At 38.8% G+C, this 22981-nt stretch overlaps 2 protein-coding genes across 2 annotated transcripts; both read left to right on the top strand.

The window, feature by feature from the left end:
* Positions 1-1034: 1034 nt before the first annotated feature.
* LOC105442024 lies at positions 1035-16278 on the top strand. The gene is made up of 5 exons (XM_030983562.1): positions 1035-1133; positions 3742-4008; positions 11075-11344; positions 14333-14502; positions 16018-16278. The coding sequence occupies exons 1-5, from the start codon at positions 1052-1054 to the stop codon at positions 16276-16278; spliced, it is 1050 nt and encodes a 349-aa protein (XP_030839422.1). The 5' UTR covers positions 1035-1051.
* Positions 16279-17587: 1309 nt separating this feature from the next.
* Positions 17588-22299, top strand: LOC105442019 (oncoprotein-induced transcript 3 protein-like). The gene is made up of 3 exons (XM_030983016.1): positions 17588-17794; positions 21229-21328; positions 22068-22299. The coding sequence occupies exons 1-3, from the start codon at positions 17718-17720 to the stop codon at positions 22227-22229; spliced, it is 339 nt and encodes a 112-aa protein (XP_030838876.1). The 5' UTR covers positions 17588-17717; the 3' UTR covers positions 22230-22299.
* The last annotated feature ends 682 nt before the right edge of the window (positions 22300-22981 follow it).

The raw sequence follows: 22981 nt of genomic DNA, 5'->3' as shown, positions 1-22981 counted from the left end.
TTGAGAAAAACAGATCGTTATAATATTCACATCCCTTTGTCATACATTTTATATCCTTTAGTTTTTAACGTCTGTGTAGTATGTTAACAAATTCTGAAGTAGTTTTCTGTTCATCCAAAAAATATATATCCACCCTCCTGATAGATTTAGATATTTAAACAAATCTTGTATTTCAAGGATTTTAAATATCGTTCTTTGACAAAATATATTTTTTCACAAACATGTACTTTATGAACACTTTCAATGATCACTGAGCTACTACGGTAGATTCAAATGAGTTGCTCTAAATCAAATATTAGAATTCATTATGTTGCAAATTTTGTTTATCGATAAGGCTAATTAACAAGAAGAAATAACTAACAAATATCCAACAGGGCCATACATTTTGACGTTGCTTCTAATATATAAAAAATGATACATGTTATTTTGTTCACCAAAAATACTAAAAAAAAACTGTTAATAGTACAAACTCTGACCTTTTTAACAATTCAATTACCCTTTTACTCACTCCTTCACATCGTGTGCATATGTTTTGTTGGAAGCTGGAGGGAAAGGGGAGCGTGGGCATCTGACCCCTCAAAATTTGGATGGAAATCCTTTTGTCTTTTTCTAGTCGTAGAATTTGAAGTTACAATAATGTTATAAAAGTGATGCCACTTTTGTGTGGTTCTTTGTTTGCTTAGCTGGTTGTTTGTTTTATTTTTCTTGTCAACATTGCTTGTTGGGTGAGTGCCTCCCCCCCCCCCCCTCCTTAAGAGCGGAGGATCCCGAATCCGTCATTGTTTTTTCCTCAGTATGTGATAATCAATATGTCCATATCGTCGATATGCACGCAACTTCGGTATTTTTTCAACTCAATTTTTCAATCCCTCAAGGGCAGAGAACCCCGAATGCACCGTTTATTGTTTGAAAGGGCGTCGACGTGGGACTCTGTGATATCAATCAATATGTCCATATGGTCGATCAGAACCCAATGTCAGTATTTTTTCCAATCCATACGCTCTCAGCTATTTAGTAGGACTTTACGCGCTGTACCGCCCGGTTCACCGAAATGGCGGAGTTACGTGTATGGTTCATTTGTTTGTTTCTCCAAGCTGCATTGCAAGGCACTCTTGGCGAACTCGTAAAGCTAGGTAAGAATATGGCAATTTTCTTTATAAATGCGAGTACTTTTGCATTCATGTGTGAGGAAAAAGTATGGTGTTATGCTTATGGTTAACAGGATAATTCGAGTTATATACAGGTAGCAATTATAATATTTATACTCCTACTAACTTTATAATTGTTTAAGTATGTGAACAATTAATTTCTCCCTATTTATGTTCTTTGAGAATGTGACCTCTTTATGCTTACACCTAAAAGTATACAACTAAGGCGTTAATTCAACAACTCCACCTTTCATCACTGAGTTACGAAAAAAACACACCAAAATATCAAATTTACAAGAGGTATGAATAATTCAGTTATTGCACGTACCCCGAGTGACACTTGAAATGAGCGGGAAAATGCAAAATAAATGTGTTCTCGCATTGCCCCGGGCCCGCATTGAGGCGTACCAGTGCGTGATACTTGCACGAATTTGTGTTCCCGCATTGCCCCGCATTGAGACGTGCCAGTGCGTGACATTTAGTTGCACGAAGACCGTGTATCGTTCGTGCAATGCGTAACAACATGACACGCATTGTCCCGTCACGTTTACGACATACGTACGGCTTAATTACGCCATACCTTACGCCATACTAACGTATTGTTCAAGCCATTATTCACGCATTGTCACGACGTGCTCGTATCACCTATTGCGCATGCGTAGACCATGCGCAAGTAAGGCAAAAACTGTACGGGAAGTATGCGCAGCCGATGCACAAATTGTGAGCAATATATTCGTAAATCCGTCGTGGACTGGTCGTAAATATGCGTGCCACTCGGGCATTGGCACGCAGCGGTCAGTACCGACACAGGTAGGATATGTATAGGAAACGCATAGTTCGCAAAGTGTTCACGAAAGTCGCCAAACAAATTTGTCGTGCCAACATTTTGGAAATTTTGAAAATTCTGCCACGAATTCGAGCTTTGTCTCACCGGTGTTTTGTCTCAGTCAGTAGAGCGTCCGCCTCACAACCGGGAGGTCGTGGGTTCGAACCCCGGCCGCGTCATACCAAAAGACGATAAGAGACGGGAGTTGCTGCTACCTTGTTTGGCGTTCAACACTAAGGGATAGAGCAACGTCGATCTGGCGCTGTTCAGTGGCTGCCGGGCTCACGATCAATTGGGCAAAAATAATTTCCATTTTCGGTTAAATAAAATTTGGAGTGGACTTTGGAAGACTATTATTATTATTATTGTTATTAGCCCTCATCCTCCCGCATGTTCCGCGAACGCTTCCCGTTGTGGTAAGAACGTGGCACAAAACAGTGCGCAAACCATGCGCGAACCAAAATCGTGTAAGTGTCAGGGCTTCCTTTAAGTCACAACCACCCACACTGCAAAATCTACACCCTGTATCACTTACTTCTTACTTTGCAAAACTTGCTGAATTTTCCATATGTTAATGGTTACTGGAAGATATTACCACGCGTATTGATCCCAATCAGTATTGAAATCGGCCTGGCTTAAGCACTAACCACTATTTGATGCAACTTCTTCATCAAATATCATACTTACCGATTTTTCTAAGGCGTTTGATTGCATCGACCATAATATAGTTATCAACAAATTGATTCATATGCAAGTGAGGATATGAGTAATATCATGGATACTGAGTTTCCGCGAGTTCCGTCAATTAAAGGTACAATATTTTGGTCAGTTGTCTATTATGAAAGCAATCAATCCTGGTGGTCCGCAAGGTACCAAACTTGGTCCGATTCTATTTATTGTAATGATCAATGATACCTGTCTTGATGTTAACTTACCATTTTATAAATATTTTGTTTATACGACTAAACGATTGTAGAAAGCCGAAAAGTAACATCTCAGTCTAAACTACAAAATGCATTCACTGATCTGTACCACTGGTCCGCTAAAAATAATATGACATTGAATCCGTCCAATTGTTTCTCTATGGTTATAACATTTATGACAAATAAGGTATAACAAAATTCAATTTTCATTGGCGCCAAAGAATTAATTTATGTTCATCAAGCCAAAGTCCTCGGAATAATTTTACAATCAAACCTAAAGTAAGAAAGTCATATATCCGATCTCATAAAAAGGTGTAATAGGAAGTTGTTTATGTTTCGTTGCTTGAAGAAGTCTGGAATGCCTCTAGATGACATTTTATTAATATACCGTGTGAGTCAAAACAAAATTTACACCTAGAAAAATGCTAATCATTTACAAATCGTCAATGAACAGTAAATTATTATACATCTTACGAAAGAGTGTTTTATCCCAAATCATTTGGTATCATTTTTGTCTGGTATGTGTTCAAGCTTGGATGAACAAGAGGCATTGTTTGCGAGAGTGCAAAAATCGACTTTGACAGTTGTGTGCTATTTTCAAAATGATTGATGAGGTTATCAACAAACATTTTTGTTACTTGTCCTTTTGAAGCACTCGTCACGCATGAATGAACACGTAATCTGCTTCATAATTATGATCATAATGACCACAAATGAAAAAGAAGAAATATAACGTTGCATTAAATTGAATTATATCTTTTAAATCCAAAATTATATATAGATTATATATGTCATCTTATAAATTTGAAAAACTTTTGCTCTTCTCCTTTCAATGATTTTGTAGACGGAGACATCGACAACGATCCACCGGTTGTGACATGCAACGATATTACTCTGAGTACCGACTTGCCAAATTCCTTCCTGGGACTCAACCTGTACACGGGTGAGTATACTTACTCCGACGACAACCCCGCCCCGAGTGAGACAACGTACAATGTCACTACCGGATCCAATGGAGACGTGTTCCCTCCAGGACAAACACCTGTAACAATGTTTGCAATAGATGTTTTTGGGAACCTTGCCACCTGTCTTTTCTACGTGCAGAACACTCGTGAGTATTGTGGTGTAACTCCTTATCTTTATTCATTTCTTTATTATGTATCCCTTATATGTATTATATGCCAAGAGCTTGTCCCGAGGTTGTTACCCCTATTAGGCCACGCGATTTGAAAATCATGATATAACATTCTAGGTATATTATACAAATATACAATGACACTCGAGGATCTAGCTGAAACTATTAGCATTGAAGGAACATCAACTAGTACTATTCTCTCGAAGGCCATCGGCCCGAGGGAGAAAAGTACTAATGATGTTCCTGAGTGCGAATAGTTTTAGCTTGTTCCGAGAATGAGTCATTGTATATTTGTTTTATATCCCTTCCATCTGTATTATTCCTTGTACACTTCTGTAATAACATGAACCTTATACTCACATTCACATCTACATTCAGATCGAAAAGAAATAAAGAAAATTGCACGGCTCAAATGAAACATTGAAGGACTGTTTAGTTGGCGCAAGTGTAGTGCAGTACTGCAGTTATCGCACAGTGTAAATTGCATAAGGCTTGAGCTAGCGCCGTGACACCGCGGGGGTTGACCGCGCAGAGGCATTTGAAATCAAGTACGCGCTCGCTTGGAAAACGCATAGTTCAAGAATATGCGATTTTGTATTGTGACGTCACGCATAGTACCTTTTTCCCTAGGGAAAAAAAGGTACTATGCGTGACGTCATCAATAAAAATGTACAATTTCGATCTAGACGGCAGGAAACGTCTTTTACAGTCAAACTATTATTTTTCTTGTTGTGTACACACCTAATGCAACAATCTTACGATAAGGGATATAAATATATATATATATATATATATATTAATTACACTTGTCTAAGTGGCCGCCTCTCTATAAAGACCACTTTCTTTAGTGCTCATATATTTCGTACCCCTCAAGAAAGAAATTGTGATGTAGAGCATTACTAAAACGTGACTGTATAGTAATTTGATATATATTCACTATATCAATATCATGACTCTATTGGCAGTCTGACTATAAAGCTCTCTCCATTCTCAGGTCGTGCGATTGTGTCGTTCTCAATCTTAGCTTGCAGAAACCCAAACTCTCCATTCCATGGATGCACAGTTGTATAGTATCTGGTGGCTTACTAACAAGCATTAATGCTTCCTTAGCAAAAAGTCAAAATAATCATTACTAAAACATAGTTCTACAGAATCATGGCACTTCTGCCCGCACGCTGGAAACTCTACATGCGTTCGCGAGTGCTTCGAGGGATATATAGTTGTACAGTTGCAACATGGTTGTATGGCTGTACAGTTTGCTGCGTTCGGATTGGTTAAAACTATACATCAATTCGATGGCTGTAGTCGAATAGTTCTACGAAGTATGGCCCGTAATAGGCGTGTAATTTTGCCCAGCGATCTTCAGAGGTTCGATTGTGATACAGACCAAAGCGGCAGAGTGAGCCATCTAAGTAGAGTTTAGTCTAATTTACTAAATGATTTTCAATCAAATAATATCATCAGAGTTATCTCATCACCCCTCTGTATGAATAAACACGTCCGAAAAGACTTTCGAGAAATTAACTCTATTAAGTGCGCAGTTTCATGTATATCCCATGGAATTCATGTTCAGATAACATGATACATGCAGTCATTATGATGATCACATGACCGCACATTTCAAAAGGTCATAGACAATGCTAATGAAATTTCCATATATTGACTTTTTTTCTTTCTCGAAAGTCTTTATGATCTCATAAAACAGATCAGGATTTTTTGTGGAATAATATCTCTAAATATCATTGACATCAGGCAAGATTTTTAGGTGTTTGGTGATATTCTTAGTGATTATATGTTGGATCAAGCAAATTGTGAAGGATTTTCCATATAGCCAAGAGGAAAATAGTGAATTTCAGCTCTGGAAATACAGTGGCTACAGTCAGCTTTTGCATGGAAGTTACTTCAGCCCCATCTGTAAGTTTCTGTGTTACTATAGTAACTATAGTTTACATGTAGGAATTGCATGCAAAGGTATCTGCTATTGATGTCATCATTCTGGAAAACTTTGTAGTGGAATCAATTGTCACTGACACTGCCAAGAGGAAAATAGTGAATTTCAGCTCTGGAAATACAGTGGCTACAGTCAGCTTTTGCATGGAAGTTACTTCAGCCCCATCTGTAAGTTTCTATGTTACTTAGTTTACATGTAGGAATTGCATACAAAGGTATCTGCTATTGATGTCATCATTCTGGAAAACTTTGTAGTGGAATCAATTGTCACTGACACTGCTCTCGTAAAGGATTTTCCACTCTGCTGTCTGATAATACAGCAAATTAGTCCCAACGATAGATACTAGTCTGGTCCCAAATCAACTTGGACACTGCAGACCACCAAGTTCAATTTGATCTGATAGATCTAGATTACAGATAGAAGTTCCAACTCAAGATGGCAACTGGTGGTTGTGATGTCTCTGCAGATGTAATTTTGGCGGACAGTGGGATTGATAGTAGTCAGACACAGTTCAACAATACTCAAACTCCTTGTATTGGACCATGCAGAACTATCTATAATGAGGCAACGCGTAAAATTGACATGCTACATTGTAGCTCTTGCCAAGGATGGATGTGCTTCAAATGTCTACCATATACTAAGACTGAAAAGAAAATGCTTTGCAAACCTGAAATCCAGTGGAGGTGTTTAACTTGTTTAAAGCAGGCTCCACAGCAGCCGCAGATTCAAACCCAGGCCCTGGATTCAAAAGATATGACCAGGCTTAGCAGCATAGAGTCCAAGCTGGACAAAGCTCTTGAGTTATTTACAACTAACTTCAAAAGTCTATCAAAGGAAATGGAAAAGAAAGCAGACAATGAAGTGGTTGAATCACTTCGTAAAGAGCTATCTGATGTACAGACAGAACTCCATGAACTAAAAACAAATCAACAGAAGTCTATTGATAAAAAGCTTGACTCATATGTCTCAGAGCTAGAGGCAAGAGAAGAAAGGAAGCTCAACTTCATTGCTTTCAGTGTAAACTCCTCTCCAGCGTGATGAGGAAAAAAACTTGAGAAAGATATGGCAGGCAAAAAAAGGCAGCTTCAACAGAGCAAGGGGATTTTCATGCCAAATGGATAAGTAGAAATGGTAAGGTCGTCAACATAGGGAGCTACCCAGACACTGCCAGCAATTTCCAACTGCAAGAATCCAACAAAACATTTCAGGAAGAAGGGATTCAGCCAGTAGTGGATCTGCAGAGCAAGCAGAACTTCCCAGACCTCACATAGTTGTCACAGATCGTGATTTTTACTCAGCACCAGCACAGCACAACTTGAAATGTATATACACCAATGCAGATACGCTATTGAACAAAAGAAATGAATTGGAAGCACTTATCACCTTGCACAACCCTCAGATTGTTGGAATCACAGAAGTAAAGCCAAAAAACTCTCGTTATGAAGTAATGCTAAGTGAAATACAATTGGAGGTATTCAAACTTTTCCACAACCTCCTGGAACATGGCCGAGGAATTTGCCTATATGTAAATCTTTCTCTGAAAGTGGAGAAATCTACCAGAATGACAAATCATGCCTTTAAGGATGCAGTGTTTACAGAGATTTCAATGTCAAACTCGAAAAAACTTCTTATTGGTCTAGTTTATAGAAGCCCAGGAAGTACCGAGGCAGCAAATGATGAGTTGTGTACATTGATTAAACAATTCGGTGTCTGTGGAAATTGTGACAAACTCCTCCTAGGGGATTTCAACTTTCCTGAAATAGACTGGGAGACAGAATAATGCAACAAAGGATTGAATCATCCTGCCAGCAAATTCCTAGAGGCAACACAAGTTGCATTTCTTATACAGCATCAGCACCAACCAACTAGACATCGCTTTGGTCAGCAATCAAATGTATTAGACCTTGTGTTTACAAGCGAAGAGGACATGATACCATTCATTGAAACAACAGCAGGAATAGGCAAGAGCGACCACTGCACTCTGATTTTTCATATCAGAGGAGGACAAATCAATGAAAAATAAAATACTGTGAAGTATCTCTATGCAAAGGCAGACTATGACAGTATGGCAGACAAACTAAGCAAAATTGACTGGAAAGGCGAATTTTCCTCCAAAACTGTGGACAATGCTTGGAATTTCTTTAGAGACATGGTGCTAGAGGTTTCAGACAGATACACTAAAAAAAAAAACATCAGAAAAGGTCAATGTAAGAAACCATGGATGGACTCAGCCACATTGGCAAATGTCAAAAAGAAGCACCAGCTTTACAGAAGATGGCGACGGACTAAGACAGAAGAGGACCGCAAAATGTACACCCGAGCAAGCAACCAAGTTAAATGGAGGTGCAAGAAGGCAGTGCAAAGATTGGAGAAAGATATAGCATCTGGAGTCAAGGAAAATCCCAAAGCCTTCTGGTCATACGTTAAGACTAAAACAACCGCTCGAGAAAGTATCGGCAGTCTTATTAAGTCGGATGGAACCACTACTGAAACAGACATAGAAAAAGCCCAAGTACTGCAAGACTTCTTTATTAGTGTGTTTACCCGCGAAGACTTGCAGAATATGCCGACTCCTTCTGAAATTGACTTTGAATCAGCATTAACAAGCTTTGCTGTCGTACCATCAGACGTGTTCGAGTTGCTAAGGAATCTGAAACCAAATAAGTCTCAAGGACCTGATGGATTGCATCCACGTTTACTGCAAAGGTTGGCAGGCGTTCTTGATGTGCCACTTTCACTCTTGTTCAAATTGAGCTTAGAAAAGGGAGAATTACCCTTGGACTGGAAATCAGCTAATGTTACACCCATTTTCAAAAAAGGAAACAAGCAAGAAAGCAGGAACTATAGACCAGTGAGTCTCACATGCGTTGTGTGCAAGATATTTGAGTGCATGGTGAGAAAGCACATCATCAAACACCTATCAACAAATGAGATGTTGTCTGCACACCAACATGGCTTCGTTGCTGGTCGTTCCTGTACCACCCATCTGTTGGAAGTACTCAATGACTGGACACATATCTTAGAAGATGGAGGTAACATTGATGCAGTTTACATGGACTTTATGAAAGCTTTTGATTCAGTACCCCATTATCGATTGCTGCAGAAAGTTGAAGCCTTTGGCATCCAGGATGAGACACTGGGATGGATCAAAGCATTCTTAGTCGGAAGGAGACACCGTGTAGCAGTGAAAGGTCAACGGTCGGAATGGTCATCAGTGCAGAGTGGAATTCCGCAAGGGAGTGTACTCGGGCCGCTGTTATTCCTGATCTACATAAACGATCTTCCTGATTTCATAGAGTCCAGAATTAAGCTTTTTGCAGACGACACGAAACTGTATGCCAGATGTGACACCGACGAAGATTCCCAGAAATTGCAGGATGATCTGATAAAGATGCAGAAATGGTCAGATACATGGCAGCTTAGATTTCACCCAGAGAAGTGTACTGTGTTGAAAATTGGCAGGTCCCCCTCAAGTTATGATTATCGCATGAAGAATGGCAATGAAACTACAATCCTGAATAAATCTAAAGTGGAAAGGGATCTTGGTGTGCTTGTTGATTCTAAGCTGACCTTCAAAGACCACATCTCCCATGTTATATCCAGGTCTAACAGGCTACTGGGGGTGATACGAAGATCATTCGCAAACATGGACACGGACACTTTCAAACTCTTGTACATAGGCCTTGTAAGGTCTGTCTTGGAGTACGGACAAGCTGCATGGTCACCATACAAGATAGGTGAACAAAAGAGACTTGAAAGCGTCCAACGAAGAGCTACAAAGATGGTACCTAGACTGAAGAATCTTCCATACGAAACACGTCTGAGATACCTGAAGCTACCGTCTCTTGCCCATCGCAGAAAGAGAGGAGATATGATTGATGTTTACAAGTACCTCCATGGCTTATACACCACTCAGACAAACCTACTACACTTATGCAAGGAAAACAGAACACGAGGCCATACTCTGAAACTAGAGAAGAAATTCTCACATCTGGACATCAGGAAATTCTTTTTCTCGAATAGAGTAGTGGACACATGGAATAGCCTATCTGAAGAAGTGGTTAATGCCCCATCTGTAAATGCCTTCAAAAACAAACTCGATAACTATTGGAAGAATTCACCTTTAGTATATGACTTTGAAAGTAAATAGAATAATAATAATAATAATAATAATAAACAATATTTATAAGGCGCTTAATACTGGTGTCTCTAAGCGCACCATATTCTGACTTAACAATTATTTACCAAAACTTATAATAAACACACAACTTATACATCTGTTCTTTATTCAATAAATCATGCATATATAATAATAAAAAATAAGAAAAGAGTGAGATCAAACAAACATACATACAAGAGGTCAAACATAGGATCAAACATAGGATCGAACAAACAAAAAATAAGACGGTGTGCACCTCCTTTGACCGACTCACAACTGCAGAATATTATTTATGAATTAAAAAGGTGCGTTTTCAGCAACGACTTGAATTGGTCGAGAGAATGATTATTATGCAGAACTATTCCACCCTCCACACACACACCTCGACACGAAACCACAACAAACAGAAGTATTGATGCAAAGGAATTCAATCGATCGATGAACAGGCTCTGTCCTACCAACATTGATGGATTAAAGTAAAGTAAAGTAAAGCCTCGTCTAGATATGAAGGGTAAAACGCGGTGGGATGTTTTTTATGACGCAAAGTGTAAAACGCTTCATATTACTGTTGTTGTCACTATGAATATGTCGGACAAAGAAAGCGGACAAAATATACAGTTCCTCAGGTAGACAAAGGAACATTCCTTCACTGCTATTATGTAAAAACGTGTAGAACAGGTGAAAATGCATGTGACACCTGTTCTATACATTTTTACATAATAGCAGTGAATGGATGTTCCTTTGTCTACCTGAGGAACTGTATATTTTGTCCGCTTTCTTTGTCCGTCATATTCATAGTGTGTTGTGCGCAGTTGCCATTCATTTACACATTCAAAAGATAAACCGCGGTGGTTTGCCGCGTCTTATCGAAACGTGCCTTGTTGGTGGCGCACCATAACTATTCATTCATTTCCCTCCTTTTTGATTGGCAGTAACGGAGTTACCGGTCACCTGCCCTGACTTAAATCGCGACGTGAATGTAGGTCCGGGCGAGACAACATTTACCTTCAATCCAGATTTCGGAGCTAATGACGTCGTGAAATCTGTACCCGGTTACCGATACCACGGAGCTGTACATGTTGATCTTTCTTTAGATGGTTTACCCGTAGGCAGCGCTGTCACTGCGGGGAGACACGAGGTAGTGGCAATCATCTCTGATGATGTCTTGTCTATCACATGCACAGGAATCCTCATTGTCGAAGGTAAGGGCCTTAATAAATTGTCTCAATTCACCTATAGCGAAAACGATAAAATCGGTCTCTTAAAGCCATGCTGTACTATACTAGAAACACTGCCGAACCCCCCTCTAGCGCACTCTTAGGTCACCTTTAGCAGTTTGGTCACGTAACCCGCTGCCTCCATAGCTGCGCTGTTGGTTCTCTCATCGAGCTCTCTTGTCTACGTCGATCTGCGATCAGAATCAAAATAAGTATCGGGTTTTGCGCTGTTGGAAAGTTGACCATGAGATGGCGATGTGCAATAAACAGCAGTGGCGGATCTAGGGGGGGGGTGCACGATTCTGGAAGAAAATTAGTGTTCCTATTCCCCCCCCCCCCTTATTCACCGGCTGGCTGACTCGCCGCTACACATTTTCTCACGAATTGGGCCCCCTATTTTGCCCCTCCCTTGCCGTCGGCTGGATCCGCCCCTATCAAATAGTACGCTAGGGCAGAACGTTCATCAGTTAAGCATCGCTTTAAAGGTACTATTTCCTATTTGCAAGCCAAACAAAAATGAAATGTTTAAATTCAAACGGCATTTGTAAGACGATACTAATTAAAACTTCCCTGAAAACGAAAGGGCTTGAAAATGGCTTTTAAATGGAAAATTACGACCATTAGTTGTCGAATTGAATTAAGTGATTGCAATCACGTAAGTAATAGTTTGATTTTCAGACCCTTTTACCGAATAGTCGTACGTTTTGTGCTGCTTAAAGATTAAATCAGTTTAATTTTGGCCATTGTAAGTAGTGGGTTATTCATGGCGACAAACGCTCATGTAGCCTACCTGTTACAGCTCATTTTATGTATGTTATTACCAAATAAAAAAAGATGTCAGTCGGTCACTCAATAGTGTCTGACAGCGAGGTATAGAAGGTTTACGGGTTTCCTTGCATAACTTAAATACTAAAACACTTCTAATGTTTTGATTTCACAGATAGGACATACATGACATATTTAATAATTCCTGCAATGTTCTACAGAATTTGATGTTGGCTGCAAAAGGGACATAGCATCTTTAACGTATAGATCAGTTCTGGTCATCTTATTGCATTGTGAAAGAAACATTGTGGAATTGATCAGAAAAGTTTGATCATCTAGCATATAAGTATTGGTGTGTATTGCAAAGTTCTGGAATCATCAAAATGATTTTTTAAAATGGGCCCAGTCTTGGGAAAGTTACAAGCACTGTACACAGAAACATGGGACTACGCGATATCTATCCAGTCCGGATAGATATGATCATTTACCAAATATATCAATTAGTAGCCGGTTTCCCGGCAACATTTGTATCATCATGTATTAGTCAAAACATATTCTTGCATATGATTGGTAATAAGAAACTTCCATTTTATTTTTTTGAGAGTTTGGGATGACAGTTTGGGAAAGATGGGACAAAAATGAAGAAGTTATGAATAAGTTCAAGTCGAGGAATCTCAAATTGGCAAATCAGCCATTATACTCTCCCAATTAATTGTAGTAAATGTAGTAGTAGTAATTTTGTTGTTGTTGTTGTTGTTGAAGTAGTAGTAGTAGAATTAGTATAGGCCTAGTCATCAGTGGCGTAATGAGCAAAAACGTTTGGAGGGGGGGGGGGCTGACAAAAAAATCCGCATCATCCCACTTTAACATGCAGGCGCCGCTGAACGTTTTTCAAAGTGGGGTGTAGGGGAAAAGCTCCGGCGGGGGTCAAGGGGCAGAGCCCCCGAAGCTAAAGAGGTATGGGCATCAGTGGCGGATCCAGGAATTTCTTACCGGGGGGGGGGCACAAAATGGCATGGGGTGAAATAAATGTAAAACGATGAAGCGACAAAGCGAGGCTTTAACGGCGAGGGAGCGGAGCGACCAAGCGGGGTTGGTTCTGGGAGGGGGTTCTGACCCCCTCCAATAGTAGGAAGAATTTGCAATTTTAGAACCACATTAAACGTATTTTAATGCACTTCCTGGAGTAATATGACGTTCAATTGCTTTCTCCTACCCCTTCCAAGAGTAGGGATCAGATCAGGTTTTGCAATTTGAGAACCACATTTGGTGCATTAACGTCCAACGGCATTTTTTTTTTTTTTTTTTGTCCAGTTTATGATGAAATATTTCGCAACGACTCAGCCAGCCAGTGAATAAGCGGGGGGGGGGGGGGGGTGGGTAAGAGCACATTAAAAAAAAATTAACGAAAATTACGATATTTCGTTTAGGAGGATTTGGGGTGTAAGGTCAGTTTATTTGGTCACCCTTTTCCTATAAAAAAACCCACACATACAAAAAATTGAGGGGGTTCAACCCCCCCCCCCCCCCCCGCTGCATACGCGCCTGAGTAGTAGTAGTATTAATAATATTATTATCTTTATCATATTTAGACATCGACGAGTGCACGTCCAAAGCGCATAACTGCGACACTAACGTACGATGTACATCTGCAAGGTCCGCAAGCTTGCAGGGCACACACTGTCGGCCTGCATGATTGCAAGGGCTTTATATTGCGCTCCTGCAAGCTTGCAGGCATAGCTATCTTTGCCTACAAGCTTGCAGCAGGTCTGTTGTAAGATTGTAAGCGAATTTCGCAATTCGATTTTTGCATTCTCGCAAACAATGCATCCTGTTCATCCAAGCGTAACACATTCCACACAAAAATGAAACCAAATGATTGGTAATATAACACTTTTTCAAAACACGTATGATGACCTTTGTTCATAGCTGACTTTTAAAATAAATGACAATTTTTTTAGTGTAAACTTTTTTTTGACTCACATGGTATATTCATAGAATTCACCAATCGATATAAAACAGACTTCGGCCTGGCACTGCGTTCATTTCCAGAGAAATACTTTAGAATTAATCATAAGCACATGTTTTTTCCATGTTGTTGGTCAATGGTTTACTTACAAGAATATTATTTAATTGTTACGCTTTGCATGTATATCTCACATTTTGTTCTATTGTGCTCTTTTTATGCTATATCTTGCCTTCATATAGAAGTAGAAGTGTCGTGTAGCATCACCGAAATGACAATCAAAATTCCTAACAGAGCCCTCGAAGATCCACAATCTCTTCATCTTAAAGATTCTGCTTGTAAAGGATTTGAGGATAGCGACGGTAATATCGTTCTCTCGACTCCGTACGACAATTGTGGAACTGCGATCCAGGTATGTAATTTCTTCCTAAATTGATCTCAAAGACTTTTTCAAAATTAAACAATGGTAATTCCATTAGCCTCGTCCTTCAGCGACTGAAACGTGCGAACATTCAATAACGTATATTAAACCGTAATGTGTACTTGATTTCTAAAGGCAAGACCATACATGTATTGAAATTACCCTTGCAGTGGTCTCATAATCCGGTGACCCGGGTTCGAAACCAAGGCGATGCGCTAGTGCCCTTTAGCAAGGCATTACTCCTCATTACCAGGTCCCTCGAAAGGACCTAAAGCCGTCGGCCGCCTGGTTGCTTGCTTACAAGCACTTATGCTTTCTTAGCAGTCAGCTAAAATAACCACCACCATTCATTCATGACTTACCCTTGACTGAATTAATTTTGTAAAACATCTTTGCCCTACAGAAGTGTGGTAGTCGAGTGGTTTAAGCACTTGAATTTATATTCAAACGTCGTGGTTCGATCCCCGATACGGCACTAATGTCCTTTGGCAAGGCATTAATCTTCATTTGCCACACTCGACCCAGGTGAGGTAAATGGGTACCTGATAGGAATTCATTCCTTGAAATGCTAGAGCGCTGTAATGGCAGCTAGGCTAAAGCCTCGGAATAGAATTTCTAGATAGACGGCGCTATAGAAATGCCTATTAATATTATTATTATTCCATTAGTTTGCACACTTTTGTATCTTTATCTTCTTTGTCGGTTTTAAATGCACGTGGTCGTACTCTGCCAACCAGCAGGTTATATTAGTGAAACCACACTGCAGAGGTCTTCAATTTTCTTTTCCGAAATAGGGGCAGAGTGCATAAAAAAAAAGAAATTTAAGCGTATCCAACTTATCTGTTAGTGATCATATTATTTGGTATTAAATTCAGAACGATGCCAAAATGTATTAACCGCTACATATTTCTCGTCCGCGTAATGAATCGTAATTTTGCTGACGGAGGGTCGCGTCAGGGACTGTTTGGCGCAGTCATTTACGCATCATTCGAGGGTTAAATGTCATACAAACAATTTATTGTAAATTTAACGCACACAAACACTGCTTTGAATACCTGATGAATGCGTCCATTGCCTTCATCATGTTTACAGGTATGATAAACGCAAGTAGTGACGCAATACAAATGACGTGTTGTGTGCAACGAGTAAAGTAGTTCATGTACATCTATCATTTAGCAATTCAACAATTATTTTGAATATAAACCGGGAAAAACTGCACACTTCCCCCTTAAACACTTGTCCTCTTATCACTATGTTTATTCTTTTATTTTCCTATTTAATCATTAATCATTTATTTGTCTCTTTATCTATTTTCTTTATTTTTCTTTTGCTCAAAACATGTGATTAGAACGTAGGAAACCTTAGTTTAGGTACGGCATTGTTTGATATATAAGATGAAGTTCGTGGTAACCCCTTTCCGTATGCAATTAATATCATTTTTTTGGTAAACACTATCTAAATGGTCAGTGATCACTTCCTTATTTTGAATTTCTTCTCTTATTCCAGTCATCTGGAGACAATATCATCTTTTCAAACGTAGTGACCGGTTTGGAAAGAGACGACACCCCATTTCAATGCGTCTTTCCAATGGACCAAGTAGTCGACGGAACTCCCAGTGAGAAAATAATCTCAGACAAAGGTATTAAAAGCTTGTTGCGTCTAGGTCAAGCTATTATGTCCACATTTAATATTCGTTTTACTCACCTGCCGTCTGCTGCACCCACACCTGCAATTGCACAGTTTGCACTGCATCTACTTGATCACTAGGTATTACCAAGAGAGTTTTATTGCTAAATCTTGTTTTTCTCTTTTTCACGAGGCCGCCATCCATTTTCCAGCCTAACCGCTCACGATGGCGGTCTCCTGCGTTCTGAAATTTATCTCTTTAGTTCAATGAAAAATATATATAAATATCCGTTATACGTGTTTGTTTGCTTTGTGTTATGGTTATTGTATAATATTATAAGACATGATTTGCTATGTATGTACTACTTATGTAAAATGCATAACCTTGTATTTGTTATTTGAACGCAGAAATAAAATCAATCAAACAAACATCTGTAGCCAGTCACATTTAAGATGTCATCATCTGATAATTGTGTCAAGCTAGAATGCTCGAAAGAGACCAAAAAAAGAAGAAATGAAATGATATTTCCATATCAACCCGTATATTCAAAATTCACAATACAACAATATGTTGTAATGTGTGGGACTTACCCTGAGCTTGCCTATTGTAAACATGTTCTAGTAAAATTGAGATTGCTTTGCAGATATCATTAAAAGATGAAGTTGAGTTCTGGTCATGCGATTGCATTGTGAAAGAAACGGTGTGAAACCGACCAGAAAAGGTTGATCCTCTAGCATATAATAATAATAATAATAATGGTGGCTTCTTGTATAGCGCACATGTCCGTCACGTTGTGACGCTCCTGGCGCTGCCCCAATTATTACCCTGACTTTAGCAAGGCAGCCACTGCGGCGCTCTAGCATTTCAAGGAATTAATTCCTGCCAGGTACCCATTTACATCACCTGGGTTGAGTGTAAGAATTTGTGTGTATTGCAAGGTTCTGGCATCATCAAAATGATAAGAAATTTGGCCAAGTCTCGGTAAAGTTACAAACACTTGCACAGAAAGATGTATATGGGACTACACGAACACGTGGCGTAAAAAGCCGGCCCCCGATTTTTACGATGTTACATGCATATTTAAAATATGAAGGCATTTGAAGAGCCATGCTTTTCAGGGAACATATCTTAACTGATGTTCTTCCACACTTGCATAATTAGAATGAGTAATGCTCACAAATTATTTTTCACCTCTTCCCAGAACTCAACCTTCTCTTTAAGTGTCAGATGTTATCAATTTCAGAAACTTGGCATTTATTCTTATTTAGAACGTAAACAATGCATTGCAACGACTAAAATTTGTTGAAATTTTGTTAGAATTGTTAAATTATCATAAATCCGAAATCCGTTTCTACTATCGTGAGGCTATTTTGTAGAGTGTTAACAATACCACGACATTTCAACTAACATTTTTCGTCAACTCTTCTCCATTTTAACAGGGTTTGCCTCATTTCACTTGACTTTGAAGAGATACAGTGACGTGGCCTTCACATCACTGGCATCCGATGAGAAGATTTGGCTTGGGGATAAGCTGTTATATGCGGTTACCATTAAACAACATGTTTCCTCCAAGTTAACTATGAGCATTGATTCGTGTTGGGCAACACCAGAAGCTGAATCGAATGCTGCCGTGCGATATGATCTCATCAAGAACAGGTTGGTGGGACTCCGAGGTCCTTTGGACTTGTCCAGATATGGCGCGGTGGACCGCCGCCACAAAAGGCAGCCGCGTTTGTTTAAACGTTTAAATGGACTGATGGCAACTGCGCGCAACAAAATTAATGAGCGACTTGCGCGTATTCACCGAGCTATGTGTTATAAGATACAAAACCGTGAAGCGTATTAAGCCCACCGCACACTAAACGATGTATTTGCGATCTGAGTTTTGAATAAACATAAATTATAGTAGCTAATACAATCTAAACAAACGTCTTCTTTTTTATGTATGTTACAAATGACAAGAGTATTTGGTGTTTTAGTGCATGAAACTATTCTAGTTAGCATAAAAGCCGAATCGTCTTCAAGTCGTAAAAATGTCGCACTACGTCTCTACGATTCTGAGCTGATTTAGCATTTCCTCCTCCAATGAAGCATAAAATTCCTTCATATTTAGACCTTATTAAACTTATGACTATTCAGATACCTGGTTATTAAAACTTTATATGTTTGAATTTTCACGTCAAATGCTTTTGGAAATTCTTCCAAAATCGGATCGTAGTCAGATCGTATAGTGTGCGGTAGGCTTTACACTTAACGTCATGATTGATTGATTGATTGATTGTAGTTATTTCATTTCATATAACAATAGTTTGCACAATAAAGAATATAGTTGACAAAGTAAGATCAAAATTATGAAATGAAACAGGAGCCTACTGGAAAGCACAGCTTGTTTTTGTAGGTTCCCAAGAATAAATATAATATGAACATTATTATCATAAATCATTTTAAAGTGTCTTAATAATCACAGTAAAATAGATATAATATAATAACATATTTTCGTAAACCATTTTAAAGTATCTAAATAATCAACAACAAAAGAACAAGAAGAAAAGAATGACAAAACGGGACACAAAGGACAGGAAAAATACATAACAGGATAAGACAAGACATGAAAAAATAAGTCATAAAACAAGTCATAAAACAATACCGCCGCAGTTTTGCAGCGTCATATCAGGAAAAGTCTTTAGTTCATACTGATTCGATGGAAACAGCCCTGAGTCTAAAATCTCTTCCACTTTCGAAACAAGCATTTAATTCTACATCTTGTAGACGAACTTCTTGATCTCGGTTGGCGGGCTCAGTGACCTGCTTGTTTTGGGGGCTCTGCGCGCGTGAGACTGTATAGTATCCATGATCGTATCCTACCATCTTTCATGTTTTGAATTGCGCAGGTCCTTGAAACACGTTGGTCTCTTTGCCAATCCGCTGGGATTGAGAGGTCCATCCTCCACAGGGGCCCCACTCACAAGCATTGCTTTTTGGGGTCTCAATTTGGATCACGTTTGTTCGTCATGAAACTGAAACTGGTCCGGCCCAGTCACTTTGGATTCAGAGCCCTAAACATGAGTGTACCAGATTCATAAAAAGAAATTGCAACAATTTCTGCAGGTAACTTTGTGTGCAGCTATGTTGCATGCCCACCTTGTGTTTGAAACCAGGATTTTTAAAAAAGAGGAAAGTAAGCGTTGAAACCCTTTAATTGGCGATACGTTCAGAGGTTAAAAATCATTGCTTTCGATCAACATTGGCCATGTTATGTCAGCTTTTCGACTAAATTACCATCAATGTATTCTGTTTTCAGAGACATTCCATGTTATTAGAACAATGTAGCATTGAAAGGAAAATATTATTGTTGCCAATTTAAACAACAATGTGTGATCAATTTAGCCCTAGAAGCATCTCTGTCCTGAACAGGTTTACAAAAGGAATATTTAGACCTCAGACTAACTCTGTATGTTAGACATGATTGTAAACAAAAGCCTCAGCAAAGCGTCGGGTTTAAATTTTAGTAGAATGTGGGCATTTAAAGAGAAAGTTGAGTTCTGGGAAGAGGTGAAAAATAATTTGTGAGCGTTATCATTCTTATTATGCAAGTGTGGAAGAACATCAGATTAGACATGTTCCCTGAAAAGCATGGCTCTTCAAATGCCTTTATATTCTAAATATGTCATGTAACATCGTAAAACTCGGGGGTAGGATTTTTACGCCACGTGCTCGTGTAGTCCCATAAACATCTTTCTGTGGATAGTGTTTGTAACTTTACCAAGACTTTGCCAAATTTCTTATCATTTTGATGATTCCAGAACCTTGCAATACACACAAATTCTTATATGCTAGATGATCAACCTGTCCTGATAGATTCCACACCGTTTCTTTCACAATGCAATCGCATGACCAGAACTCAACTTCATCTTTAAAGTATCGTTAGGATATGAGCTAGTAAAATACCTAAAATAATGATAATATAGGCAAAATCTTTCGAGAAATAAAGTCAAGGGCATTATTGATACTCTGGTTTATATCCCATAGAAATCATATTCCGTTTATATGTTATACGTTATTGTCATATTCGAAAGTATCATTGGTGATGGACAAGGTCTTTGAAAGTACTATAGGTTGCGTTGTGGGGAATCTTACGGCCGTGTTCTTATCAATTTGATCATGCCCTAAACTTTTTTCCCAGTCATTCCCCCCTTTTTGAGACGTCGAAGTTTTTAGTATACAGTGCGTCCCAGAAAAAAACGAAACCGGGAACTCGGTTTCGTTTACGATCAGCCATGCACAAAATAGACGAAAGACTTCATGCATGGCTGATCGTCAACGAAACGGAGTTAATGTTTGTTGCTACGTCGGGCAGCCAGTGAAAACGAATTAATTAAATTATGGAAATACAAACTAATTAACAAACAGAACTTTGTAATTCCTGGCTCATTTTTCCTGATTGAGGTGTCATGTGAAAGGGCAGAAAATGAACTTTCTAGGAATGTGATTTTCTCTTTGAAATTTAGATACCGCCCGCCAAATGACTTTTGGGTATCCTCTCTTCAAATTGCTTTTAATCACTCATGTGTGAAATATGCATCACTGATAATATGAACTGCATAAAATGAAAGAGGAGGATCTAAGCTTTACAAATATGTATCATTTATTAATTATAATTATGATTTAGATATGATAAAACATCGATAAATCTCGGTTTCGTTTTTTCTGGGACGCACTGTATATTACATTTCTCATCTTTCTGCTCTTATTTATCTAAGCTATCGCTTTCGATGCATATTACGATGGGGTTCTGTACCCGGAGGCTACACAAAACTAAAGCTGTCACTCTTGTCTTTGACTTTGACTTTGACTTTAACTATGATTGAACACAAACTATGCATCAAGTAGCACTAACTGTCATTGATATTTGTCATTTGTAATATTGTCCAACAGAATTCTCAAAGGCTTTCTGAAATGTTGAATTTAAACTTCTTCAAATTACTGTTAGAAATAAACTGTCCGAATAACAAACCCTTCTGGACACACAACGTAGGGGTAAATTATCAATTCGCTTTTTATTGCTTTACCTATTATCTTTCCTATACCAGATGTAAAGATGATAGCACAGTAAGACTCTTCAGTGATTTAGGACACCTTAAGCAAGGGTTTTCCTTCGAAGCCTTCACATTCCCCGGGGATTATGGACAGGTATGTATTCTTAACTCTTATCCTGCCACAGGGCAAATCCCATTGTGCCAAGCCACAAGTCCCCCCCCCCCCCAGTGCCAAATTTATAACGAGATAATCGGATTAACGCGATGGTACTACCAATAGCGCGTGCAAAACACTAGGCACAGTCCAATGAGCATGCATGAACAATAACTGCTATTTGTACGAATGCGTGCAATCATGCAAGAAGCAGAGTAACAGTAGCTTGCTCGCGTCTACAAAGCACTATTACAATAGCGTGCATGCAGCCTTATGGCAGGCTATGAGGTAATGTGTCGTAGACGTGTCGTGGTGTGATGATAATGATTAAGATTACGATAATCATAATAATAATAATGATGTTAATAAAAAATGATGATGATATTAATGATAATAATGATAGTAATAATAGTGATCATAATACTTCTACTACTAATAATAACAATAATCTCATTGATAATAATTACAATACACCTGTATAATCAATAGCCTAATAATGATGACTTATATGATCTAATTTGTTTTATTTACAGATTATACCACTTCAAAAAAATCATTACCTTCCAGAGCTTATATATATATATATATATATATAAAGAGATAGAGAAAAAGAGAGAGAGAGAGAGAGAGAAGGGGATGAATTTGTCATTCAATTTCTAGTCCCTAATCAAAAAGATCAAAAGGTCTGATTTTGAATTTTTAAATGCAATTAATTTCTTTCTTTCTTTTTACTTTTCAGAAAAGCGTATATATCCACTGTTCCGTATACATGTGCGTTGCAAGTAACCCAGAGAGCCGATGCCAACAGGGTTGTATTCATGGCATTGTCCGACGTAGCAGCAGAACTCTATCCAACGTGATAGCTCACACCGTATCAAGTGGTCGTATCTCGGTCCATTAAATATAGAGCTGACCAGTGGCGTGCGCAGGATTTTTTTCTTTTTTCAATAGGGGTGGTTGAAAATGTGAAAATCGCGCCGCTCAGGTGGAGGGGGGGGGGGGGGGGGGGGGGAGGTAGTGAGCACATTTTTTTTTTTTTTCATTTTTGCCCCAGGACTGAAATTTGAAAATTGCGCCGGACGATATTTTGCTCAGTTGGGTACGCGCCTGGAGCTGACGTTTTAGGAAAATGGGTTCATATAATAAATACAACGGAAAAATCATCAAAAAGACCAAGAGCATTAAAGATAAACTTGAGTTCTGGTAAAAAAAAAATAATAATTCTCACAGAATCAAACGAAACTTACACTGAATATTCAAGATTATAAATAAATGTCATTTGCTAAAACAATTTTGATAGAAAATGTGTACTGGCTGAGTAATGAGCATAGAAAGATAAGGAAATCGAGGTAAGTAGGCCCGACACCATTTGTGTAGTCCCATATACATCTTTCTGTGTATAGTGTTTGTTACTTTACCAAGACTGGTACAAATTTATTATGATTTTGATTACTCCAAAACCTTGCAGGACACACCAATACTTACATGCTACATGATCAACTTTTTCTGATCCATTCCACACCTTTTATTTCACAATGCAATCGCATGACCAGAATTCAACTTTATCTTTAACACCAACACTACCACCACCACCACCACTACTTTTACCATTCCTAGAACCGTTCCTTCCCAAGCTGTAATCAATAAAGAACA

Source organism: Strongylocentrotus purpuratus, unplaced genomic scaffold (genome assembly GCF_000002235.5).
Source record: "Strongylocentrotus purpuratus isolate Spur 01 unplaced genomic scaffold, Spur_5.0 spur5_scaffold_13, whole genome shotgun sequence".
Lineage (NCBI taxonomy): Eukaryota > Metazoa > Echinodermata > Echinoidea > Camarodonta > Strongylocentrotidae > Strongylocentrotus > Strongylocentrotus purpuratus.
This window is presented reverse-complemented; position numbering and strand designations above follow the sequence as displayed.

Coding starts and splice junctions, on each gene's coding strand:
- LOC105442024 (XM_030983562.1), top strand. CDS start 1,052: ATGGCGGAGTTACGTGTATGGTTCATTTGTTTGTTTCTCCAAGCTGCA. Junction 4,009..11,074: donor TTTCTACGTGCAGAACACTC/GTGAGTATTGTG, acceptor TTTGATTGGCAG/TAACGGAGTTACCGGTCACC. Junction 14,503..16,017: donor ATTGTGGAACTGCGATCCAG/GTATGTAATTTC, acceptor CTCTTATTCCAG/TCATCTGGAGACAATATCAT.
- LOC105442019 (XM_030983016.1), top strand. CDS start 17,718: ATGAGCATTGATTCGTGTTGGGCAACACCAGAAGCTGAATCGAATGCT. Junction 17,795..21,228: donor TATGATCTCATCAAGAACAG/GTTGGTGGGACT, acceptor TTCCTATACCAG/ATGTAAAGATGATAGCACAG. Junction 21,329..22,067: donor TCCCCGGGGATTATGGACAG/GTATGTATTCTT, acceptor TTTACTTTTCAG/AAAAGCGTATATATCCACTG.